The following is a 25,496-nucleotide window of genomic DNA, read 5'->3' as shown; positions in this document are numbered from 1 at the left end:
AGTATTTAACATATCAACACAACCTGTATGATTATAATCTACATTGTTATTGTTGAAAATTGTATTCGAGTCCGGACTAGAATTCATTTGTAAACAATAAGCAATGATCACTACACACATACAAGCTGTGTTGACAAAAAGAATACTTGAAATTTCAGCATGACAAACAAATTAAGGTAGTGACTCAGTTTGGTTGACACATATTTTCAATCAAAAGTTTCACATAGAAAACAGGGTCTCACACCCAACATGTGGTACATTTTCTAATAGGTCTATATTTGAAGAAGGTAAAAATTTTGTTTAGTTGTCAAACATGCATTGGTATGTTTGTTTAAGTCAAAAACATGTGATTTTGAATTTTTTCACTTAAAAGAGTATAAGTAAGAATGGCAGCACCCCTAAGTGATCTGTTAACGGCACTAGACAGCTGGATATACAGGGGGAAAAACCGTGTTTTGGATTTTTGAAATTCGCTTTTGTTTCTGCACAGTGAGCCTTCGAAGTGTGAACTGTCGGATTTTCGCATAAATTATCGGCTTTTGTTCACGTTTGTCAAGTTATCGTCACTTCAGGGGGGTTTATCAAAAATCTAAGACACGGTTTTTCAGGTCTATTCATGAAGTGTTAGCATGCGAAAATCGGGAAATCCGCACACGCGTCGCCGACTTACACTCATTTGAAGGTGCGCATACATAGCAAAAATCGGAACTGAGAAAATCGACGATTTGTGTAAACGTCCCATTTTTCACACAAAATCGCCGAAAAAAGTCGGATTTTTGTGCTTTTCAAAAAAAATTATTCGATCTTGGTATAGGTTAAATATTGGGCGTCAGTAGAGAATTTCTGACAAGTCCTAAACATTAGTTCGCCTAAAAATGATGAAAATTGTGCGTAGAAACGTGAGGCTGGTCAGCGTAAGCGGTGGGTACTATTTACACGATAAACACTAGAGAGATAATTCAGGGCATAATCTGTTTGTCAAATACGTACCTAGCTTATAATTATATTAACTGTACACTGTTTGGTAACGGTTAGAGTCTGGTTACAAGACGAGAAAAGTTTAAAAAAATCATACAGCCGGAATGGTTTACAGGTCTGCGTTCTGCCGACGACGCGCGCTCGCTCTCTCTCGCTAGCGCTCGACTTCCGGTCTCACAGCCCGTAATTTATGCACGTACCAAGTGTGAAATGGTTGCCCAGTTCATTTTAGTGCCGATTTTTGTGCCTATAGTACAAGACGTCACTTGCTTGCTTGCTTGCTTTCGGAGATGAGACGACCAACTCTCGATGCTCTAAAAAATTCTGTAGTTGAGAAGTTCAAGGAATGCGGGAAAGTCGCACTTGTTTTTGTGGTTTTCACATGTGATCTGCTGCAGTCCTTTTGCTCACCATAAAAAATGACCGGGTTTTCGTGCGCTATTTCGCTTTCCACTGTGACATGTACTATTATGGCCTCGGGTATGAAACCAAAATCAACTTCAGTTACACGTAAAAGCGATTCTTCATGACAAAGCGATTCTTCATGACTTAAAATAAACGACTGAGGCGATACTCGACAGATTCACTCATTGTAAATTGAAACGGCGACATATCGCGACACCCAGCGACACTCTCTTGACCACAGATAGAAATTGACAGGCAACGATCGTGAAGCGACGTTTCGTACGTTGCTGTGCTCTAGACCGACATAACAGTGTCGGATTGACAAATTGGACAAACCATGCTTCCTACATCCATGGACAAACTAAGTCCAAGACAGTCCAAGATATGGGCTGCTGTTATAGAACCATATTTTCCAGTGAAGATTAAATAGATTCTCTTTGGACGGCAGTGTAATCTATAGCCCGGCGTACGATGCTATGTGTTCCGCTACAGCTAATCGCCTCGCTCACCACAACCCTGCAAAGACCCGTACGTAGGGTCGGTGACTTCAATCCATTTTTGGGACTTGACGTAAAAAGCCAAATTACTGTCGAAATTCAGCGTTCTTGGGCCCAAGTCGTATCCCTGCCTACCTCAGCTACTTGATCGCTTCCAAAAATGCCAGTCTTTTATTCACTTTTCGTAAATAACCGTCGATGTCGGCAACTCTCTCGCTAGCCCTGTGTACGATGCTGTGTGTTAGCTGTAGCGGCTAACACACAACATCGCGTCCATCAGCTTTCCATTTTGCTTCTTCAGCCCCCGTTTGCGTTTTCTACACTGCTTATACTGCCGGCAGTCATCAGCCATGTTGGATAGCGTCTCTTATGAAGACGTGCGCGCATGCGCAACATGGTGCGTAAAAATTTACATAATCTCCTAAGGTATAACGATAACGCTGACAGTAATCCGGACCGTTAAAACAAAAAGAAAATAATAACTCGCGCAGTGGTTAGAAGGCCGTGTTTTCACTAAAATTTAAGACATTTTCCAGTACAGTGTTACCTCACAGTTTTCTCTAATAAAAAGATCATATTTCAGGGGTTCAGAATATGAAATAATCACAAAATCGCTAAAATTTACAAAGGAACCCGAGTCACTACCTTAAGGTCAGACATGGTAGTTGATATACAGAAGCAGAATACTGAAAAACTTGCCACGAGTTACAGCTTAAAATATGTCACTTTAAACAAACAATCAACTAACAGAATAACTTATTGACTTTCTGATAGTTATTCACGCAAAATAATCATACAAACTTTGTTCCAGTGCAAAATATGCTGAGTATACGCCTGTTTACATCCATATGTAGATCTAGCGTTACCACTAACTTGTAAAATGGCTCCATTCAGTTTATTTATATGAAGGACAGACATTTCAAATGTATTGGAAAGTAAAACAGGTATGAAACTGTAGTATCACTCATGTTTGTTTGGTCCCGATTGACTTATTTCAAAGTATGATCTAGAACTTGTGCATAGACTTGCCAAGAAAAGTATGTAGATCAAAACATGTTGAAGTGCCACCTGCCTTCTCAACAAGTAGTTACCCAGTTTATATATATTTCAGAAGACTCTCAACCGATAACTCCTTTTTGCCACACTGCTCAAAATTCCTTCTCACCTGTATGTACCCTGGTTTAGTGGGGTCCACAGGGATTCCATAGTGTTACTAGGCAATAACAGCTTGTTTCCATATGGTTACACAAGGCTTTAAAGTTGTCAAGGGCAGGAGAGGGCCACATGTACCATGGCCAATGAGGGTCTGTGAGAGAGTCTAGCACTTCAGAAAAGCATTTGATATGACTGGTTTTAGAGGAAGGATTGCCACTGACTTGCATAGGAAAAAGGATCAGCTATTGCTTTGTAAAATTTTCAGTGACCCAAACATGTATTTGGTGAACTTACTGTATGCTGACCTTTTCTGTTTGCTCAACACAGCCAAAATATGCAAATGTCAACTCCTTCAATCCCTGGGAACCAACAAATGATTCAACAGCCACAGCAGTTCAATCAAGTTGGATTCACCCCTCAGCAGCCTGTGATGTCACAGGGTTGCCATGCAACACCGATGCAGAGCCAGGTTGCCATCACACCGGGAATGATGATGGTAATTATGACATGTTTGTTCATCACAGTGATGTGTGTGATGTTAGATATGGGTACTCAGTAATCCAAATTTTCATGTGGATTGTTGTAACAACCAAGGTTAAGGAAATAGTCCGTGGGCTGGAGGGGCCCACCGTGCACCCCCCCCCATAAACCTACTACATGGGTATTTTTTTGTTCTTTGGGATCTGCTGAACTAGAAAAAAGATGTTAACATTGGATATTTTGGGATGCACTACCTGTCTGCACTGGTTTTTGATTTGTATGTACCGCAAAAAATGGCGAAAAATGGGTAGGGGTAGGGGGTACTATATCCTCCCCTAAATTGAGTAAACCAGCATGAAATAGCACAAACCTTACATTTTTTGAAAGCTCAGATACTGCTCTTTCTGTGGAATACCAACTTTTGCAAAATTGATTGTGTACATAGAATAGGACGACTTTACAGTGAATTTTTTTGACAATTTTGAAATTTTTTACCACAATACCATGTATCAATTGTGATTTACTTTTTATTAAGCAAAATTTTCACAACTTTTTGTGTTTAAATTATTTATTCCAACATATTAAACAAGAAAAAAAGTGTTAACATCAGATATTTAACTCTACACTACTTCTGTGGAGTCAATTTTGAATGGCGTGTATCTGTATGGGATGTACAAAAGCTAGGGGTAGGGGTACAACATTCTTTCCTTGATGAAGTAAACTGGCTTGAAATGCCATATACCTTATAGTTTTAGAAAGCTGAGATACTGGTCTTTCAAAAATGCATAAGTTTTTAGTAAAAAATATGACGTCATAGAATTGGATAACTTTAAATCGATTTTTTCTGGTAATTCAGTAATTTTAACCGGAAGAAAATACGATAACGATTGTTTCCTCCCAATGAAGCAAATCAAACAGATTTATGGATGTTATTTACTAATTGCAATGTGCTGAAGAAGAAAATAAATGTCAAAATTGGGTATTTACAATGCATTATTGTCTCTACTCACTAAAATTGCAAGTTTTGCTACATTGGTATATCGTGAATGGGCATTTTATTGTTATACAATGAACTAATGCACAGCCTTAAGAAGAAGACTTTAAAACGCGCACACATAGTCATATTGCCAATTTGTCCTTAAAGTTAATATATTGTTGATGACTGTCTATTTTTATAATTTACTTTTTAAATATTTTTTTGTAAAATAATTTTGATAAGACGTATTTGGAAAATTGTCTGTGCCTCCTTCTCTTACTTATACAGCAAGCATTACTAACAATCTATTAGGCCGTGGGCTAGAGGGGGCGTCTACGTGCACCTCCCCCCCCCAACCCCACAGGATAACAAACCTGTATTTTTCAGAAGCCTTGGGATCCCTAGAATAAGAAATAGGATTTTAACAGACAACATATACCGGTAGGGACTGAATAGCTGTCACGGTCATGTTTTGAAGGGTACCGCAAAATCACGATTTTGTGACCCACATGGATTTTTGTCAAACCTGTCATCATGTACGTCATCTGCTGAGCTTACTGTTTAATATGACCTGGCTTATGGGGTATCTTTAGAAAGGTGATTTATTCTTCTTGAAAATGATATATAGTAATATGCAATATCTTCTATAGTTTTCATGAAATAGGGCCATAATTTACCCCATACCCCAAAGTTTATGTCGCAAATTACTGTCAAAACTAATCTAAATTCTACCAATTATTTACCTATACATAATAGAAAGGGCAATACTGTGTATTAACTTTGTTTTATTTGCTACATGTACATGTTAGAAACCTGAAATAACTTTTGACAGAAAAAATATTGTGATCCTGTAGCTGTAACAGTCATATTTTGAAGGGTCCCGCAAAATCACAGTATTACTGAATCACATTCGTTTTTGTTAAACCTGTCTTCTTGTAAGTCTTCTGCTGAGCTTATTTTGAACATAACGAGGCATATGCGGTATCATAAGAAAGTTAATTTACTTTTCTTTAAAATGATATATTGCAATATGCAATATCTTCTATAGTTTTCATGAAATGAGACCAAAACTTACCCCATACCCCAAAGTTTTATGTCGCAAGTTACAGTCAAAACTAATCTCAAATTCTACCAATTATTTTCCTAGACACTTTACAAAAGGGATGCTTTGTATAAAATATATTTGATTTGGTACAGGGATATGTCAAAAATATGAGTTAGACTTTTAACAGACAAAATATTGGGATTGAATGACTGTTACTTGCATGTTTTGAAGGGTACCGTGAAGTCAGAGTATTATCGACTCGCATATGTTTTTGTTAAATGTGTCGTCTTGTAAGTCATCTGCTGACCTTACTTTTTACCATAGCCTAGCTTATGGGCTGCCATTGGAAAGACAATTTATTTGGCTTTAAAATGACATATTGTAATATACAATATCTTCTATAATTTTCATGAAATGGGACCAAACCTTACCCCATACCCCAAAGTTTTATGTCGTAAATTACTGTCAAAACTAATCTTAAATTATACAAATTATTTACCTAGACATTATACAAAAGGCAATGCTTTGTATCAAATTTATTTCATTTGACACAGGTACATGTTAGAATCTTGAAATAAACTTTTAACACAAAAATATCCGGATGCTGTAGCTGTAACAGTCATATTTTGAATAGTACTGCAAAATCACAGTATTGCCAACTCGCATACATTTTCGTTAGAGCTGTCTTCTTGTAAGTCGCCTACTGAGCTTACTTTTTAACATAACGTGGCAAGTTGGGCATCATTATAAAGTTAATTTACTCTTCTTGAAAATGGTATATTGCAATATGCAATATCTTCTATAGTTTTCATGAAATAGGACCAAAACTTACCCCATACCCAAAGTTTTTCTTTAATATAACGTATTGTAATATACAAGATCTTCTTTAGTGTTCAGGAAATAAGACCAAAACTTACCCAATACCCCTGAGTTTATATTGCAAATTACTGTCACTACTGATTTCAAATTCTACCAAACTTTTACCTAGACATATAACAAAAGACAATGATTTGTATGAATTCTGTATTATTTGCTACAGAGACATGTCACAAATATGAGATAGACTTTTAACAGACAAAATATTGGGATTGAATGGTTGTTGCTGTCATGTTTTGAAGGGTACCGTAAAGTCACAGTCTTGCCCACTCGTATATATGTGTTTTTGTTAAATGTGTCATCTTGTAAGTCATCTGCTGAGCTTACTGTTTACTCTAACCTATCTTATGGGCTATCATTGGAAAGAAAATTTTGCCTAAAAGCGACCGACATATTGTAATATGCAATATCTTCAATAGTTTACATGAAATAGGACCAAAACTTACCCCGTATCCCAATTTGCAAACTGCAAAGTTTTAGTACAGATGTAGTTTGCAAATCAAACTAAGGGCTGGGTGATGAGTTTTTTGCTATTTCATGACAACTTAGCACTTTATGATATGCTAAAAATAAGAGTGATAAAATCTTTGTAATGATACCCTACAATCTGGGTTACGGATAAAATAAAGGTTGGCAGATAAATTTCATGGAAACCTGTTTAATAACATTTCACAGTTTCAGCAACATATCCTGCTATCCTTCAAACCATGATGCTAACAGCTATTAAATCCCAATAATTATCCTGTTAATGGTATCTTTCATAGTTGGAAATGTCTCTGTAACAAATAAAATAGGTTTCATACAAAGTTTGTCTTTTTTATAGAATTTATCGAAATTAAATGCTAGTTTTGACAGTAATTTACGACATAAAACTTTGGGGTATGGGGTAAGGTTTGGTCCCATTTCATGAAAACTATAGAAGATATTGTATATTACAATATGTCATTTTAAAGCCAAATAAATTGTCTTTCCAATGACAGCCCATAAGCTAGGCTATGGTAAAAAGTAAGGTCAGCAGATGACTTACAAGACGACACATTTAACAAAAACATATGCGAGTCGGTAATACTCTGACTTCACGGTACCCTTCAAAACATGCAAGTAACAGTCATTCAATCCCAATATTTTGTCTGTTAAAAGTCTAACTCATATTTTTGACATGTCCCTGTACCAAATCAAATATATTTTATACAAAGTATCCCTTTTGTAAAGTGTCTAGGAAAATAATTGGTAGAATTTGAGATTAGTTTTGACTGTAACTTGCGACATAAAACTTAGGGGTATGGGGTAAGTTTTGGTCTCATTTCATGAAAACTATAGAAGATATTGCATATTGCAATATATCATTTTAAAGAAAAGTAAATTAACTTTCTTATGATACCGCATATGCCTCGTATGTTCTAAATAAGCTCAGCAGAAGACTTACAAGAAGACAGGTTTAACAAAAACGAATGTGATTCAGTAATACTGTGATTTTGCGGGACCCTTCAAAATATGACTGTTACAGCTACAGGATCACAATATTTTTCTGTCAAAAGATTATTTCAGGTTTCTAACATGTACCTGTAGCAAATAAAACAAAGTTAATACACAGTATTGCCCTTTGTATTATGTATAGGTAAATAATTGGTAGAATTTAGATTAGTTTTGACAGTAATTTGCGACATAAACTTTGGGGTATGGGGTAAATTATGGCCCTATTTCATGAAAACTATAGAAGATATTGCATATTACTATATACCATTTTCAAGAAGAATAAATCACCTTTCTAAAGATACCCCATAAGCCAGGTCATGTTAAACAGTAAGCTCAGCAGATGACGTACATGAAGACAGGTTTGACAAAAATCCATGTGGGGCACAAAATCGTGATTTTGCGGTACCCTTCAAAACATGACCGTGACAGCTATTCAGTCCCTACCGGTATATGTTGTCTGTTAAAATCCTATTACTAATTCTAGGGATCCCAAGGCTTCTGAAAAATACAGGTTTATTATCCTTTGGAGTTGGGGGGATGGGGGAAGGTGTACGCAGACGGCCCCTCTAGCCCACGGCCTAATAGATTGTTAGTAATGCTTGCTGTATAAGTAAGACAAGGAGGCATAGACAATTTTCCAAATACGTCTTATCAAAATTATTTTATAAAAAAATATTTAAAAAGTAAATTATAAAAATAGACAGTCATCAACAATCTATTTACTTTAAGGAGAAAATGGCAATATGACTATGTATGCGCGTTTTAAAGTCTTCTTTTTAAGGCTGTGCATTAGTTCATTGTATAACAATAAAATGCCCTTCACGATATACCATTGTAGCAAAACTTGCAATTATAGTGAGAAGAGACAATAATGCATAGTAAATACCCAATTTTGACATTTATTTTCTTCTTCAGCACCATTGCAATTAGTAAATAACATCCATAAATCTGTGTGATTTGCTTCATTGGGAGGAAACAATCGTTATCGTATTTTCTTCCGGTTAAAATTACTGAATACCAGAAAAAATCGAAAGTTATCCAATTCTATGACGTCATATTTTTTTACTAAAAACTTATGCATTTTTGAAAGACCAGTATCTCAGCTTTCTAAAACTATAAGGTATATGGCATTTCAAGCCAGTTTACTTCATCAAGGAAAGAATGTTGTACCCCTACACCTAGCTTTTGTACATCCCATACAGATACACGCAATTCAAAATGACTCCACAGAAGTAGTGTAGAGTTAAATATCTGATGTTAACACTTTTTTTCTTGTTTAATATGTTGGAATAAATAATTTAAACACAAAAAGTTGTGAAAATTTTGCTTAATAAAAAGTAAATCACAATTGATACATGGTATTGTGGGTAAAAAATTTCAAAATTGTCAAAAAAATTCACTGTAAAGTCGTCCTATTCTATGTACACAAATCAATTTTGCTAAAGTTGGTATTCCTCAGAAAGAACAGTATCTGAGCTTTCCAAAAATGTAAGGTTTGTGCTATTTCATGCTGGTTTACTCAATTTAGGGGAGGATATAGTACCCCCTACCCCTACCCATTTTTCGCTATTTTTTGCGGTACATACAAATCAAAAACCAGTGCAGACAGGTAGTGCATCCCAAAATATCCAATGTTAACATCTTTTTTCTAGTTCAGCAGATCCCAAAGAACAAAAAAATACCCATGTAGTAGGTTTATGGGGGGGGGGGGGTGCACGGTGGGCCCCTCCAGCCCACGGACTAAAATCCATTCATTACTTGATGGTTCTCAGGCCTGTATTAAAGCAAGTCCAAGTGTGAGGCAGTCTAGTTTTTGCTAATCCTGCATGTATTCAGTATCACACATGTGTATTGATTTATAATTCACTTGTCTGTTGACCAGCTGAATGGCTTACCAACCTGTGTGGACAAAGAATTTTTATGTGTGGACCTTGTATACACCTGTACCACTTGATTTGCACACCCCTGCCTTCCATTCCAGCATTCATTACCCTACTGTAGGGACACCCATTAGAATGACAAGAGTGTATTCAATAGACTGGTCAAATTCTGTTCACTCAGTAACTCTTTGCTGTGAAAATTCGTCCTTGATGGAGAGTTTCATTAAAGTCACAGGGTTGCCATGTCAAGTCAGATAAAACTCTACTCAACTGGTAAACTCTCGTTTAAAAAACATTGTCCATAATGGAGATGTGTCCTGATTATAGAGGTGTCTGTAAATAGAGGTTTCCAGTGTCAGTTAACATCTCATCACACCCTGTCTCATTTGCTATTCTAGCCGATGCAAGTTCCAACCCAATCCAACAAACCTCGTATCATCGTCAATGGAAGATCCTACGATGTTTTACGCAAGATTGGCAAAGGAGGTTCAAGCAAGGTAATGTGTCTGTACTGCAAACTGCTGTGCTGTACATCTATACATAGAATTATTTTGCCAGTCATGGTCTCTGAGAGACATTTCAGAAATGCACAATAATTGCAGTAGTCACTGTTTCTTATTTTAATGTTTTTTTCCGATTTTTAAGCTGAATAAATCCAAATTGCCTAATGGCTTTTCTCATTGGTTGAGGTGTACCAGGTGTTTGATTTAGCAAGGACATTATTCATTGACATTACCAAGGCTGTTACTCATTACATCAGGTGAACCAGGTGTCTGGAAGTAAATTATTCAAATTGCCTAATGCTATTTCTCATTTGTTGAACTTCACCAGGTGTTTGTTGAGCGAGACTGTAAGTTATTGAAATTACCAATGGTCTTTCTCATTGATTTAGTATACCAGGTTTTATGAGAAAGGATATAACTTATTCAGATTGCCTAATGCTCTTTCTCATTGATTTAGGTATACCAGGTGTTTAATAAGAAAAGATGTAAATTATTAAATTGTCCAATATGTTCTTTCTCATTGGTTTAGGTATACCAGGTGTTTGATGAGAGTAAGAGAAAGTTGTTTGCTATCAAGCAAGTCAACTTAGACTGTGCGGATGAGATTACCATACAGGGTTACATCAATGAGATTGATCTGCTGCAGAAACTACAGAGCAGTGAAAGGATAATTCATCTGTATGATCAGTAAGTGTCATGACATCACTGACATTGACCTCCCATCATGCATTGCCATGACCCAGAGTCAACACACCCTAACCCAGTGATTTTCAAAAGTCTTGAAATTAAATTTCATGATATTATAAAATTGTTATGTAGAATGATATATAAATACGATATATTATGTAAATGATACCTGAAAAAATTGTATTGTGGACCTCAAAAATCCTTAAAAATTACTGAAAAGTCCTAGAAAGTCCTAGATTGTAAAAAGTCCTAGATTATAACCGTACTTCGAGTCTATGGACCCCTTAATTGACCCCATCTCATGGCATATGTTTTGCCATGACACAGGTTGTAGCATTTAAGCTTTGGTGTTTCTTGTTTTGATCAGTGTTTCCATTGAACTTAGTGTGTTCTGTTTTGTTCATCCCTGGGTCAATTGGAATTGTTATTCTCCATAGTAATTGGAACCTATTCTGTTTAATCTTTTGCCTCAGAAAAACTACCATGAGACCTTGTAAAATTTACCCTCTGAACTTCCCCCAGCATGAAATATGCCAAACTTCCTCGAACATGAAAATAAAGCACTTACTGGTAGTTTGGCGAATAATCACATTTATGACATGTCAATTAAGCTGTATCCCCCTCTCCCTCTCTCTCTCTCTCTCTCTCTCTCTCTCTCTCTCTCTCTCTCCTCAGTGAGGTGACAGATACACATATTTACATGGTTGAGGAGTGTGGTAGCATTGACTTGGCCAGCTTCTTACGCAAGGAGAAGAAACAGAAAGCAATTAAAGAAGAGGACATCAAACACTACTGGAGACAAATGCTGGAAGCTGTAGAGTGTGTTCACAAACAAGGTAATATTACGTAAGAAAGTTTGTTACGTGTAAAAGTTTGTGATGTTGGTTACATGTAAAACTTACCATGTAAAGTGTTCTCTATCACATATCTTACAGTGCTGACCATGCAAGGACTTAGGAAATATACCTAAACATGATTTTCCCCGAGAAGGACAATCTACTGGATTGGAGAGACTTTAAAAAATTGAGAGCAAGAATGAACCTTCAGTAGTACTTGAAAGTTTATGATTTCCAAACACAAGCAATGACAGTTACTCTTTCCTCTTGATTCTCCGTGCTTATTAGTTTGTCCGGGGGACTTATAGATTTTGTCGTGTCCATGCGTCCATTCATGCAAATTTCTCAGCAATGCCTCAAGCAATTTCTTTCAAGCTTGGTACAAGGATTACTCCCTATGTCATACATATGCACGTTGATCTGTTTTGCGATACAATTTAATATGACCATCAGTTCCATCAATGGTTTCCAAATTCATTAACCAAGTGGGGACTATATCATTGACAATGACTTGTATTCTGTATTGAAATGATTCTGTCCAGGCATTGTACACAGTGATCTGAAACCAGCCAATTTTCTCTTTGTGGATGCCAAGTTGAAGCTGATTGACTTTGGTATAGCCAATGCCATACAGCAGGACAAGACAAGTGTCATACGTGAGTCTCAAGTTGGTACACTGAATTACATGTCACCAGAAGCAATTCAAGATACCTCGCCCACTCCACAGTTTGATGCTAAGGGACACAGAAGACCCAGGCTAAAGGTTAGCAGATCTTTCTTGCAAAGATGTACAATTAATGTAGTATGCGCCTTAAAAGTGAAATATTTCAACTTTGGTCGAACTTTCCTAAAGAAAACTTTAAATCAATCTCATTCAAACTCATGAATAAGAGTCAGGGGTCCCCTTGCAAATTTTGCTACCAGAGAAACTTGTTACCTATAATTTACCGATATTGAAAATTCAAAATGGCCGCCATCCCTGTGCTAGCTGTCTGGGGAAAAAAGTAAATTTTCGATTTTCACATAAATGGCAAAACAATTTTCTCCAACGGCTTCAAAATGAGCTGACACAAGTTGTTGATCAGAAAAGTATTTTTATAAAATTTTAGAGTTTGAATATCTATCCACGAGGCGCATTCCACATGTACACTGTATGTTAAGGTCACTTATGTTTCATAAGGCTCTTCGTCAAGACTACAAAAATCGTACAAAAGGTGGGTTGTGTTACATGTATTTGGATTTTCCAAAGTTCAATTCCAGTATGTACATCCATAGTGACAGCCATTTTGTTGCCAAATTCATCAACCAAGTGGGGACTATGTCATTGCAATTACTTGTTTTTTAAGATATCAAAATCATACAAGGTATTGGTCTTTTTTTCAGATTGGCTGCAAGAGTGATGTGTGGTCACTAGGATGTATCTTGTACTACATTGTCTACGGCAAGACACCGTTCCAACAGATCAACAGCTATGCCAAGCTGCAAGCAATCTGCGATCCTAACTTTGAGATAGAATTCCCAGACATCAACAACAAACCACTGATAGATGTTCTCAAGGTAAAAACAAAAACAACTTACAAATTTCAAATAGGATTTATTTATTTCATCTTTTGTTTGTCTCATGTTGCAATTATTTAAAGTATTGAGCATACAACAACTTTTAAAGGAACAATACGGTGACTGTTGACTCCTGATAACTTTTTTATTATTTTGGTTTCAGAAAATATGGAGATTGTCTCCTTTTTCTCCTAGTATGCTGAATCATAATTAGCTTTACAAACACCACATTATGTTCACCATGTAACTTTATTGTTTTATTGTTTACAAGTGAATTTTATTCCTGACTGTAATTCAGTTCAGTTGAAAACAAATATATTGTACTTCACACACTCATAAGCTAGGTTGAAAAGTCAAACACGAACTGTTTCAGTGATATTTTGGAACTATAATAAGAAACTTTTTTCCAAATGGGACAAATATTATGAGAATTTGTCAACAGTTACAGGTAATGGAGCATCAATATGCATTTGTGTTTACAGAAATGTCTACTCAGAGATCCTAAGGAGAGACCATCAATACAAGAATTACTAGAACATCCGTACTTGCAGTCTCCACAATCAGCTCTGAGCATGGTCAACGTGGAGCAGCAGTTCAAAAACTTGCTGTCTCAGCTGACGCAGAACTCTCCCAACTCCATCAACGTCATGTCAAGGAGTCTGATGGCACAGATGCAGGCTGGTGGAAATGTGGACTTGTCCTCGGTGCTGAAGGGCAACACAGGACAACAGGTAAGAAATGGTGATTGATGGAAATGAGTGTGGTGATGAAGATGATCCATGAAACTACAGAACACAAAGATATGTGTACATTGACTAGTACAAGAAAGCAATTTGAAAATGCCGATGCTGAAACGTGTTTCTTTGCAGATAGTTTTGCATCTAATTTCCTAGTTTGTGTGTGTGTGTGTTTGTGTGTATGTGTGCACGCATGTGTGCACACATGCATATGTGAAGGTGTGCATGCTGATGTTGCATTGATCAATACAATGCTTTTGTTACATAATAATCTTTCTACCAGGCTCCATAGACAAACCATAGAAATAAATACAGCTTGGGAGAAAGAATTAATTAATGTGTCCTCCTGCGTTTAAATCCATACTTCCAGCGCTCTGACAGATGTTTAACAAGCATTTTGTTCAAATGTTGAAGACTAGAAAGTGAATGCATTTTATGATTCCTTGATCACAGTAATCTTGATAATGTTACATGAACTGATTTGCTTTGTAAATCTGCTGTGTAGGTAAATCAGAGCGTAGTTTGTGGAGCAAAACTACACAACTCTGTATTTTAGAGGATGTTTTCTATGAAATAATGCAGCAGTTACTAAAATTGTCATGGATAATTTACTTTCAGACAAGAGCAATGCCTCCCCCTCCTCCACCTCTGAACTTCTCGTTACCGACTGCATCTCAACCCCAGCAACCATTGCCTAGCAACCAGCCACTGCCTGGCAACAAAGCAGATCCATGCCAGCCACAACATCACATGATGCAGTCCCAGCCTTCCCAATCCAGATCATCGGGTTCTCCCAGGCGGCCGCTGAGACTGGTCAACTTGCAAGAAATCCAACAAGCACAAGAACAGCTAAAACCACCGGCTGAGTCTGGAAACAGCAAGTACATCAGAAGTAGTGTTGACAGAGAAAATGAACAGGTGCTGCTGAGTTCTAGTCAGTTTATTTCCAAGTAGTTCAGGATTTGTTTGTAAATATCATAGCTCATGGTGCTCCTGCAGGTTTAGAATGTGATAGTCATTATAGAGATGTTTTGGTTTTGTGAATATTCAAATTTACTTTTTTTATACAAATATAGAATATATTGTTTGTAATTCCAGAAACACACACTTAATGTTCACAATCCCTGTATTGGCATTCTTCCTCACCTAATTATTTTTTACAAATTCATCAAATAAACCTTTAGCATAAGAGCACAAATTTAACAAATACATCACTGTACATCTGTTACATGCTGCATGCAGGAAAATAAGGACCTTGAATATGTGTTGAAGAAAGGCTTGGAACAGAAATATAAGCATGCTATACCACATACAACTGAAGAAATGAGTTTTGGTAAGAAGTGGTGTGTTCAGTCTTGTGTGTCTGTACTGATGTGAAACAAGAAAACATCACACAGAATGTGTGCATATTTACTGCCATCGCGATAATTGTTGGTACACCCAAGCCCCATGAATATACTTAGGGAAACCGCTGGGAATCTCCCTATATCACAAAGAGATTAGCTGGCAGCACTATCCCTATGTGCATGAAGTTTGGCAGATCATCTTTCAGTCTGTTTATCAAAACACTGCTGGGTGTCTCATAAAGCAGAGGCCGTTCATTTTGCATGACCGATAAATTACTGAAGTAAAGCATTGACTTTCTATGAAGTTAAATTGCTTTTGCCTATGTGTATCACCATGTCTGCAGTAAATTTCATTGATTTCCTATTTTCCTGAAGTTTTCTTGACCGTTTTGCACGGATGACAATTAACTCGCACTTTCTCCAACTTGAACAGCCCAGAATCAACTCGCCCGAAACCAATTCGCCCGTTGTTTGAGATTTACACGTTCTACCGCATACCTATGCACCCTCCGTTGTCGATTTAGTCTAGTAGAGGGTAGAATCGCGACAGTTTGATTTTATAGGAACAAAAATATTTCGATTGATTGACTAACACAGCCAAATTTTAAGCATTTTCTTCAACCTTAGAAAATAAGTCATCGCCTTTCCTTGACATTTCCGTTTCGCTTGAAAATGCTCTGTCCCCATAGTCGGTGTGAAGCTAAGGTTTGCCTCTGCCGTAATGCCTGAGAGATGGCTCCTTCTTTAGCTATATTTTCAGAGTTTCGAAAAGATGTCGCCAACTATTGCTTTCAGTGCACACTGCAGTTCTGTCTACGTTTGCAGGAAAAGCTATCGTTGCCTTCCCAACAAATTGAATCCGGCCACTTGTATCGGGCCAGTTGGAATGAGTTGGGTTCTTAGTCACAAGTGGTTTGAAAAGGTACCCGTTTTGCACTGGGTAGATTAGAAGCGAAAGGAAGGTTATCAACAGCATCGATGAAATGCCTTTTTTCTCACCGTGTTTTCTCATTTCTCTGTATTTTTTCAGTGATGGCAATTTGAAAATAGTAATTTCGTGTCCGCTGATCGTGACGATTTGATAGCTCTCAGAATTCGAAGTACGAAACGTCACTGCCTCCGGGCCATGCCAGGCCGCGGGAGACAAGACAACACATTTTCAAACTTTGGGTCATGCCAAGTTTACTTTCTCGATTGGATACGTTGAGGTCAAAATACAAACTTTGCCATCGATTAACGATTAAAAACTATGGCATTTCAGCATTTTTTGAAATTGATGATATGACTGTCCTTTTCCGTTTTACATTTCTTGAGAAAACTCTACTATGTGCCCACTTTAGTCTGATACCCCCTATGAATAATGATATTATCCGTATGACGCACCCAAATACATGTACATGTGACTGAACAGTGAAGTATGTCTGCTTGTGTCATCACGTCAAGGCCGAGACTCGTACAGGGTGTACGAGACGACAGCGACTTTGCCTCTATTACGAGGTTGTCAGAAATATATCCGAGTAAAAAAGGTCTTCTTAAAAACAGTCAAAACCATGAAAGCCGTCGATGAAAATTGTAGAGGTTATGGCTGACAGTTGAAGATGTTTGTGCGTGACAAATTCCCGCCACGCCGCGGACCAGCAGCAACGACTATCCACACAGTAATTTCAACTTGATAATCAGCTCATACACGGAAACCGTCAGAAACCCAAACCTTGTCTGTATTACTTGTAGTTCTCACAGAATTTCGCTACGACATGTCAGATAACAGAACCTCGAAGCCTGGAAGTTTTACAAGTAGTAACTTTTTAGAAACTACATCGGTGCACGGCGGATAAAATACGGGTTATTTACACAACTGTCTATTCTCACTGTCACTCTAAGAATACGCATCTACTTTAAAGCGGTCGGCAAATCGGTTTCTTCGAAACGAGATTATAAATTTAGAGACTTTGAATTTCACTCAAGGAAGCCGTCCGTTTGATGGAAAATTGTCGAAGTATATGCTTGAGGTAAGATGACATATCGCGCGATGGGTGTAAAACGTGAAAAGGTTCATGTTGTACATCATATAGAAAAACTACGCACATTGTAAACCTCGACGTAAACCGATCACTTTATAAAAATAACAGTTAAAAATACGGATTTCACCTCAATGCCGGACGCAAATTACAGTTTTTGTGAGACAGTGGTAATGACGGCATTTATGATGACAACGCCTGTACAACGAAACGAAGTCAAACGATAGCATTTATACCTTCATGACAGTACCTACCGTTTTCTCTCCTGCACTTTTTCTTCAGGGAAAGTCTGTCGAATTTGGTTGCTTCAACATGTTCCCTAGGCAATGGAATTTACCACAGCAATTCAACAAAAACTGGCAAAAGCAATGTAACTTTACTTGTAAAAGTTAATCCTTTATTGTACCATCGTTCACGCTAAATGAACGGCCTCTGCTATAGTGTTTTGTCTAGGGGACACCGCATACGCACCCCGCAGTGTTTTCGATAAACAAACTGCAAGATGATCTGATGCACTAGCAATACTGTTGGCTAATTAATTTGCGATATAGGGAGATTCCCAGCGGTTCCCCTAAATATATTGGGGCTTGGGTTGTACCAACAATTATCGCGATGGCAATAAAAAGGTTGTGTTTACTTAAAGGGAGGGTGTCGTTGGAACTCTGCTCAAAGGTAGCCAGGGACCCCTAAGACCGATGTAAATACTGCATCTAGGGTACGTTGTCGACTGATGAAAGTTGAAACATGTTTGTTAATAAGGAATATCGTAAAATTTGAATGTCGACGCGATGTTAAAGAGATGCATGTAAATATCATGCACGAAATACATTGTTTGTAACCAGAAAGTCGCACATGCGAGTTCTGACGACTGCGCCCCTTTTAACAACTCCGCTCCAACTGATGTTTCAAGAGACTGCATAAGTTTATGTTGACATGGTGAAAATCCCCTGTTTCAAAAAAGTTTGGTACCAGACTGTTTGCATTTTTACAGCAAAAGATTAACCTTTCACTTCTTTCATCCATGTCTGTGAACCAGTCATCCTGATATAGTTTTAATTTACATCAGTTAAACTTCATTGACTCGTTCTTAGCAATAGATATTGATCAGCTGTTTAGCACAGTGTTTGAATCATACATCTCAAAACAAAAAAAAACGGTATTTCATGGCAATTTTCTTAGTCCTGAAAACCTTGTTGTTGGGTGTCTGTGTGCTCAAGGTTTTGAATGTGATTGAGTCACATTAACAAGATATTTGTATGATAAGTAAAACAACATTGACACACACATTGAAGACTCTGATGTTAAAAGCTTGTAAAACATTTATTCCTATTTACAGAACAATCCTGGACTATGGACACTCTAAAGTAACGCATGCTTGGCAACCCTCTACATTCAAGTCATTGGCACTAAACCTACAACCACATTGCTGCTTCGTAGCTTGCTGCAGCTGCTTCTCACAACCTTTATGCATCTTGCATGTAGGAATGAGCACCCTGACTACAGTGTTTACCCTTTCACCAATATGGTTTGGTCCAAAACCACAGTTACCAACAGTGATTGTGGACCTGTTCACAGGGAATTAGGGGTGGACAGGTTACACCACATCCAATAGTCAGGGTTGATCTATGCGGATGTCTTTTTCAAAAGTTATCCACCTTTAGATAAAAATTCAAATGTAATAGGTTTTAGGTTAAACTTATTCATGACATTTATAATATGGTTATATAGTTGTGAAAGAAGAGTGAGCAAATATGAAAATATATATGGTGTAACTTTGTACAATTTATCAATTATTGGTTATAGTAGTAAGTACAGGGTATTAGTACTTGATAACTTAATATAAAATGATGATTTTTATCACACAAGTTGAATGAGCACATTGGAACAGCCAGGTTGAATATTGTAAAAAGTAAGCATAGGTTTCAGGTAGCTTGTAGCCGATACACTTCCCACAAATTCCATTTAATTTGATAAGTCATTTGTGTAGGTCCAATGGAATCCAGGGTGTGGACGTTTATATTTAAGTCAGTATGCACCTCGAAAGTGAACGACTTAAACTTTCATTCAAATTTTCCTGGATGAAGCTTTCAACCATTTTCTTAACAAATCAAGAATAAAAGTTAGGGGTCATCGTGCAAAGTGTTGAACTAGCGAAACAAATTACCCAACATTTTGCAATATTTGTAATTCAAAATGGCTGCCATTCCTGTGTTAACTCTGTGGGGGAAAAATAAAATTTTGGATTTTCAAAAAAAACTAAGACAGTGAAGTTTTTTTCCTCCTAGAGCTTTATTATGAGCCCCCACAAGTGGTAGATCAGAAAAGAATTATAGAAATTTGACAGTCCGACTATCTCTCCCGGAGGTGCGTTCTACCTTAAAATGTCAAAATTACACACACTGTTTGTTGTCTGTTGTTTCCTCTTGAATTGTAGCATACTTTAAAATGTCATGGGCAAAAACAAACAAGCATTCAGCTAAATTCAACTTGGTTAAAAATTATTCCTTTTTTATACTCCAATATATGTTGGTATAGGAAGTACAGCATGTAGAGTAACCCCATATATCTATGCTTATATTTGGGTGAAATCTGGACTTTCTCAGCAAAACTAGTTTCCGATTGTATATATTTGTATTTACACGACAGTCAATTTACAGTCATTGTATTTTTCCATTTCTCTTATAAAAACCTGGCTCTTCAAATGAATACTTTCTGATTAGATTATTCTATGCGTGCAATTTTCATTTTCTAAACATTTCATGACCATAGTAATTGAAACTCTCCCACACAATTTACCATTGAAAGAAAATACATTGCTAAGTGAACTTTTTTCAGTGAAATTTTTCAGTCAATAAGTAGTTTTCATCATATTTTGTTGATAACAGTGAGTAGATATATCTTTAAATGTAAATATTATAAGTGAACTTCTTTTCCTTTCTGTCATATTTGTTATGTTTATCTCAGATAATCATGGCTAGAAGTTAAAGGTACAGAGTCACCATAAATTTGCATATTCCATTTATGGTAAGTTGGCGGGGCTTAGCGTACTACCCCTGTAACACCTGTAGCTGTCGGTCCTCCATATTTGATATGTCAAAGTTCATTGCAGACGACGCTACTAAGTATGCCATTGCTGGTCTTGTGGGGGCGCCCTTTTTAAAAAGCGGCCACCTGCATAAAATCTGTTATTGGCTATTAAAAATCAGGTGACCGAATACCTTTAAATACAGCTTTTCATAAAATTCTGATTATGCTATAAAAAAAGGTGAAAACAGCACATACTTCACAGCAACCTGGTAATTTCAGGTCATATCTTATTAATTTGTCGTGTTTTCCAGGAGTGCAACCTGAAATTTGAAAAAACAACTGATACATGGAGATTTGTAAAAATCAAAGAAAAGTAAATATCTGCAGTGTTTTTCTAATACTGAAAGAAGGGGTTGTATTGTAATGTAATATAGGATGTTGAATTTTGAAGACATCACATCTATGTACTTAGTCATTGTTTTATCTGACTCATTCTAATAATAGAAAATGCTAAAGGGACTAAACCCTGTTGAACCACAGTTAAAATAATAAATTTTGTTTACACATGGTTACTTTGCTGTAAATGAAATAAATGAATATTCCCTGGTACTTTCAATCCTTATAAGCAACAGCTCAATTGAAGCAGTGAATCCTGGTTCTTACATGATACTGTAAATTTAGATATTCCGTATATATAGCATTAGGGGCTTGCACTTGTGTGCAATGGTTCAGTCCCATTGTTTCCAAAGCTTGGCAGAATCCATGTACAATGAAATAGGGGTGGTATGGTGAATATTATCACTTCTTGAATTGAATAAGATACTGTATAATTGGTACTTTGTTTATCATTGTCTAATGGAAGTTGATTAATCTAACCTTCACACATTCTCCTTGCTGCAATAAATGAATATTCTCTTCAATAAGTAGGATTTTCTTCACCAGCAATAATTTCAATGAATGTTAATGTAGTGTCACATCATATTAGTATTTGTCAAAATTATAAAAACAATGAAGTAAGCTGCCTGTAGTATTATGCTAACATGTATGTGCCAACATGTATGAACTGGTATGAGCCATAATTATCTCCTAACATAGGCAGGCAGCAGTTAATGCTGCTGTACTGATAATCTGCAACACAATAGTAGTAATATTTGTGTAATATTCCCTGTTGACAGATGTTTTGTAGAGTCCCTTCATCATGTTTTTCCTAACACAGTTGCTTCATTAAGACATTTTTTTTTAACAGTAGACTTTGAAAGTTCAGCAAGTTTTGTATAAAGCTCTGTTCATGAGTTTGCCATTGCAAAACACATGAAATCCTTGTCAAGGCAGCATTACAGAAGTGGTATCACCACAAACTGATGATGTCATAGCTGCCATAGACAAAGCACCGTTGACAATGGTGGCACTAACTGCAATGTATTGTGACACTGTCCCTCCACCCACCGATCAGACAGGTGGAGGGACTGTGATTGTGGGTACCATTTCTGTAATGGTGCCATTTATGTAATGCCATGTCAGCAGGCAGTGCCTTTGAGTTCACAATGTCACCTTATGTGTCATCACCATGCCAACTGCCTCAGATTCTATTGGCTGGTTCAATTTGATCTATCTTGACAATTTTTCATCCTCAGACCTCTGCCATGGTAACATGTTATTATTATGATACTATTTCCATGGTAACATGTCATCAGGATACTAGTCTACTGCCACGGCAACATGCTTCTGCCATGGTAACATGTTCACATCAACATACTGCTGCCATGGTAACATGATCATATGATGTATATGGTCTACCAACTTGCAACATCATGGTTTCTCACTAAACATATTTGACATTTAGGGAAGATTAGTAGCATATACCTTTGCTGCAATAAATGTATAATTTGAAAAGAAAATGATGCGCCTTATTTCTGTCTTTTGTCTCATATTTAATGTGTGTGGACATGACTGTGTTCAGGTTTTTGTGTGGACATGACTGTGTTCGGGTTTTTGTGTGGACATGACTGTGTTCAGGTTTTTGAGTTGGCCATGTGAGTTATGTTTGTTGTCTCCGCTGTCATAGAGCTATCAGTTTATCAAATAGGTGACTGTCTGTCAAAATCTGTCCATGTTTTTATAACATGATGATTTTCTTCCAATTGCTTAAATATTTTGTAACCACTTTGTAGAATTTTTCAAGTTATCATGAAATTTTAACATGCAGAGTAGAACTAAATACAATCTTAGACACAGTGTGAATTACTTTTAGTAAAAGCATGTGTACTGCCTATGGTACATGTAAACATGAAATGAGTGTGAACTGCCTTTGTTTATGTTAGGCGAAACTGAACAAGTTCCTATGCGTGTTCGACTCCAAATGGCCTGAAACTCATGTGGTTGATTAAATAATGTGTAGCGCCATCTCTGATGGATGGCGATATGCTTTTGTTTTGATGTGCAACAAACGGTAACTGTACGATTTGATGGATTGACCCATACTAAGACGAAAAATCCAGGAAGCACCTTTACAAACGAGATAAAGTAAAAACTTAGTAGCAAAAAAAGTAAAAAAACATCTCAAATGCGGTCCTCAGAACCTTCAATACACTATTTCTACAAGTACACAAACGAAAAACTTTGGACAGTGACAATCGAACACTCAAAGTAATGGCCCACGGATGATACAACAAGACGCTTTACTACAAATAGTTCTGTATTTATGAATATATTTAATTCATCAGGTTACCAAATTATGAGTTCAAAGGAGCTGCGAACAGTTCGTCGGTGTTATTAATGTCAGTAGATCTAGGCAGGAACATGTGACTGGTTGACCCATGAAACTCGAGAAATTGTTGACAAGCACGGCATGGTATTATAGTATACGTTAGAGCTCATCGGGACGCACTATTCCTATATAAATTAAGACAACGAAAGCTTAGCTCGTTAAAACACGATTGGAACTAATTTGGGATAATTGGATGGTGAAGAAATGTCAGTTTAATCTGCGAATGTAAGCTCATCTCTTTTCTTTTTAAGACATGCACTTGTTTTTATGAGTAATTTGTAATATTGCAACATTCAGCTATAGTACAAATTCCACTACAATCATGTGGCATTTTATCGGGCTCGCCATTCCACTGAGTTACCGACCTTTCGGAAAGAGTTTCATCCTCAGCTTGAAATTCCAGAGATACGTGTGTTATTGATTTATTTTCTATTCTGTTATGCTTTGTTTTTGGAGATACTCAGTGAGTTATGGTCAGGCAAACCTGTGAAATCGTTGTAGCGGTTCTCTATTCTTTGAGACAATGGGATGTTATGTGTATTCACCCCAATTTCCCGGTGTACTAATTTGTTATAGGAGCTCGTTTAACCAATGATGAAATTGTAAAAGCCCATATTAATAAAATGAAATACGTCAATTTATGATATTTTTTTATTTCGTGTTGTACTCATTTTATCCTAAAATAGTTCACTTACGTAGTCTATAATTTGTTTTCGAATCAAATTGTTACTTAGTGTAATGCGAGTTGCCAAGCTGACGTAAATCGCTTCTGAGTCAACGTTTTAAATGGAAAATGTGCCCACGATATAAATCTCGTATTCACTGATCCGTGTTCACCATATGTGTCTGTTTGTAATCTTCAATTTACAGAAATTCGACCCAATTAAAGCTGACCCTGATTCAAAGACGAACCAAATTGAGGAAATCTTTGTGCATTGCCCGATGGTAACAACTCGAAATAGAAACGACCCTGTCGAAGTAATGTGTTTGGGTAACCAGGCGTAAAACACAGAAATGAATGAATTGAATCGGGTTCACTTTGATTCAGCGTGTTGGACCCTTACAGGAAAAATGTGGGGATGAAAAGCAAAAAACCAGCAGTCTTGAGTGTATTATGTCAGTGTATGATCAATATTCAAGGCGCGATTGTCGTCTTCTTTGAAGTTGTGTCGATATTGCTTGCTATTGCCGCCCTAACACTTCGTGGAAATATTTGTTCGTTCAAAGACATAACTTCACCAACGAAATATACGCCATACAAGTAAAATTTGAAAACCAACACAACAAGACATGGTATTGCATGAAATCCGCACGGAATTATGCAAAATCAAAACAAAAAAGTAACTTCGATGATGTAATAACAAAAAATGAAGTCATTTTATATTTCGCGGCATTTTTTGCTAAAATGCAATGTCGATTTTATATTATGTTGTTTCAGACGTGCAATAATTAGAAGCAGTGGTCCTAGCGGATGAAAATTACCTCTAACACTTTGTGTGCAACAGTTTTTTAAGACGGTGCGTAACATTTTGTCGTCATTTCATCCGGGAACAGAAACTACAATTTACCCTAGTGATCAGAACCTACTGCTGTGCGTCTTTACTAAACAGTAAAAATGATCGAATTAAAGAAAAATAAATGAAAACGAAAAACGTGAAAGGAAAATAAAAACAAAACCATACACATTTTAAGTGCTCACACGCTTTTATTCTGCCCATTCTCTCATAACCGATGTCAGACCGATCTATGTTGCGAAGGCAATGACAGCGCTTTTAGACAAATAAGCGACTGATTGACGCGGAATCTAAACGATTTTCTTTTCAAATTATTTAAATCATACACAGTAGAAGCGATATATTTAAATTTACATCCAGCCGACAAAGTGTACTTTAATCACATTTCAGTGCGTAGTACGGTTCAGTGCAAAATGTAATCACGGAAACTATAGATATTTGTTCAGATTGGGTTAAAGTCGAGTAGAGCGTGGACTTTGAATTTGATCAGTGCCTTAATGGCGTCTAAAATGATTTGTGATCAATAATTCTTAAATTGATTAATGTTAAAGGTGCTTATTTAGGATTTGTATCTAAAATTCTCTCCACTATGCGTTGAACAATTTCTATATAGCGGAACCCATTGTCTATCCTGGCCATGTATAGACTTATAGAAGCATGATAACAGCCATACATTCCAACGTGGAAACATTCACGCCACAGATTACAGTGCGTTTCACCTAGGTACCGCAACTCA

At 36.9% G+C, this 25,496-nt stretch overlaps 1 protein-coding gene across 2 annotated transcripts in view; it reads left to right on the top strand.

Moving 5' to 3' along the window:
* Positions 1-22,377, top strand: part of LOC139142862 (dual specificity protein kinase TTK-like) — a 44,143-nt gene extending 21,766 nt beyond the window's left edge. Inside the window, exons 11-20 of one of the 2 annotated variants that reach the window (XM_070713034.1) lie at positions 3,363-3,531; positions 10,167-10,265; positions 10,801-10,958; positions 11,634-11,794; positions 12,337-12,557; positions 13,178-13,351; positions 13,834-14,082; positions 14,707-15,006; positions 15,331-15,421; positions 18,789-22,377. In XM_070713034.1, coding sequence (XP_070569135.1) covers positions 3,363-3,531; positions 10,167-10,265; positions 10,801-10,958; positions 11,634-11,794; positions 12,337-12,557; positions 13,178-13,351; positions 13,834-14,082; positions 14,707-15,006; positions 15,331-15,421; positions 18,789-18,820 — 1,654 coding nt within the window. In that variant the 3' untranslated portion in view covers positions 18,821-22,377. The remainder of the gene's footprint in view (positions 1-3,362; positions 3,532-10,166; positions 10,266-10,800; positions 10,959-11,633; positions 11,795-12,336; positions 12,558-13,177; positions 13,352-13,833; positions 14,083-14,706; positions 15,007-15,330; positions 15,422-18,788) is intronic. The other variant, XM_070713035.1, reaches the window with a different exon arrangement.
* The last annotated feature ends 3,119 nt before the right edge of the window (positions 22,378-25,496 follow it).

Source organism: Ptychodera flava, chromosome 10 (assembly GCF_041260155.1).
Source record: "Ptychodera flava strain L36383 chromosome 10, AS_Pfla_20210202, whole genome shotgun sequence".
Taxonomy (NCBI): Eukaryota; Metazoa; Hemichordata; class Enteropneusta; family Ptychoderidae; genus Ptychodera; species Ptychodera flava.
The sequence above is the reverse complement of the archived record's forward strand: the minus strand, read 5'-3'. Positions and strand labels throughout refer to the sequence as shown.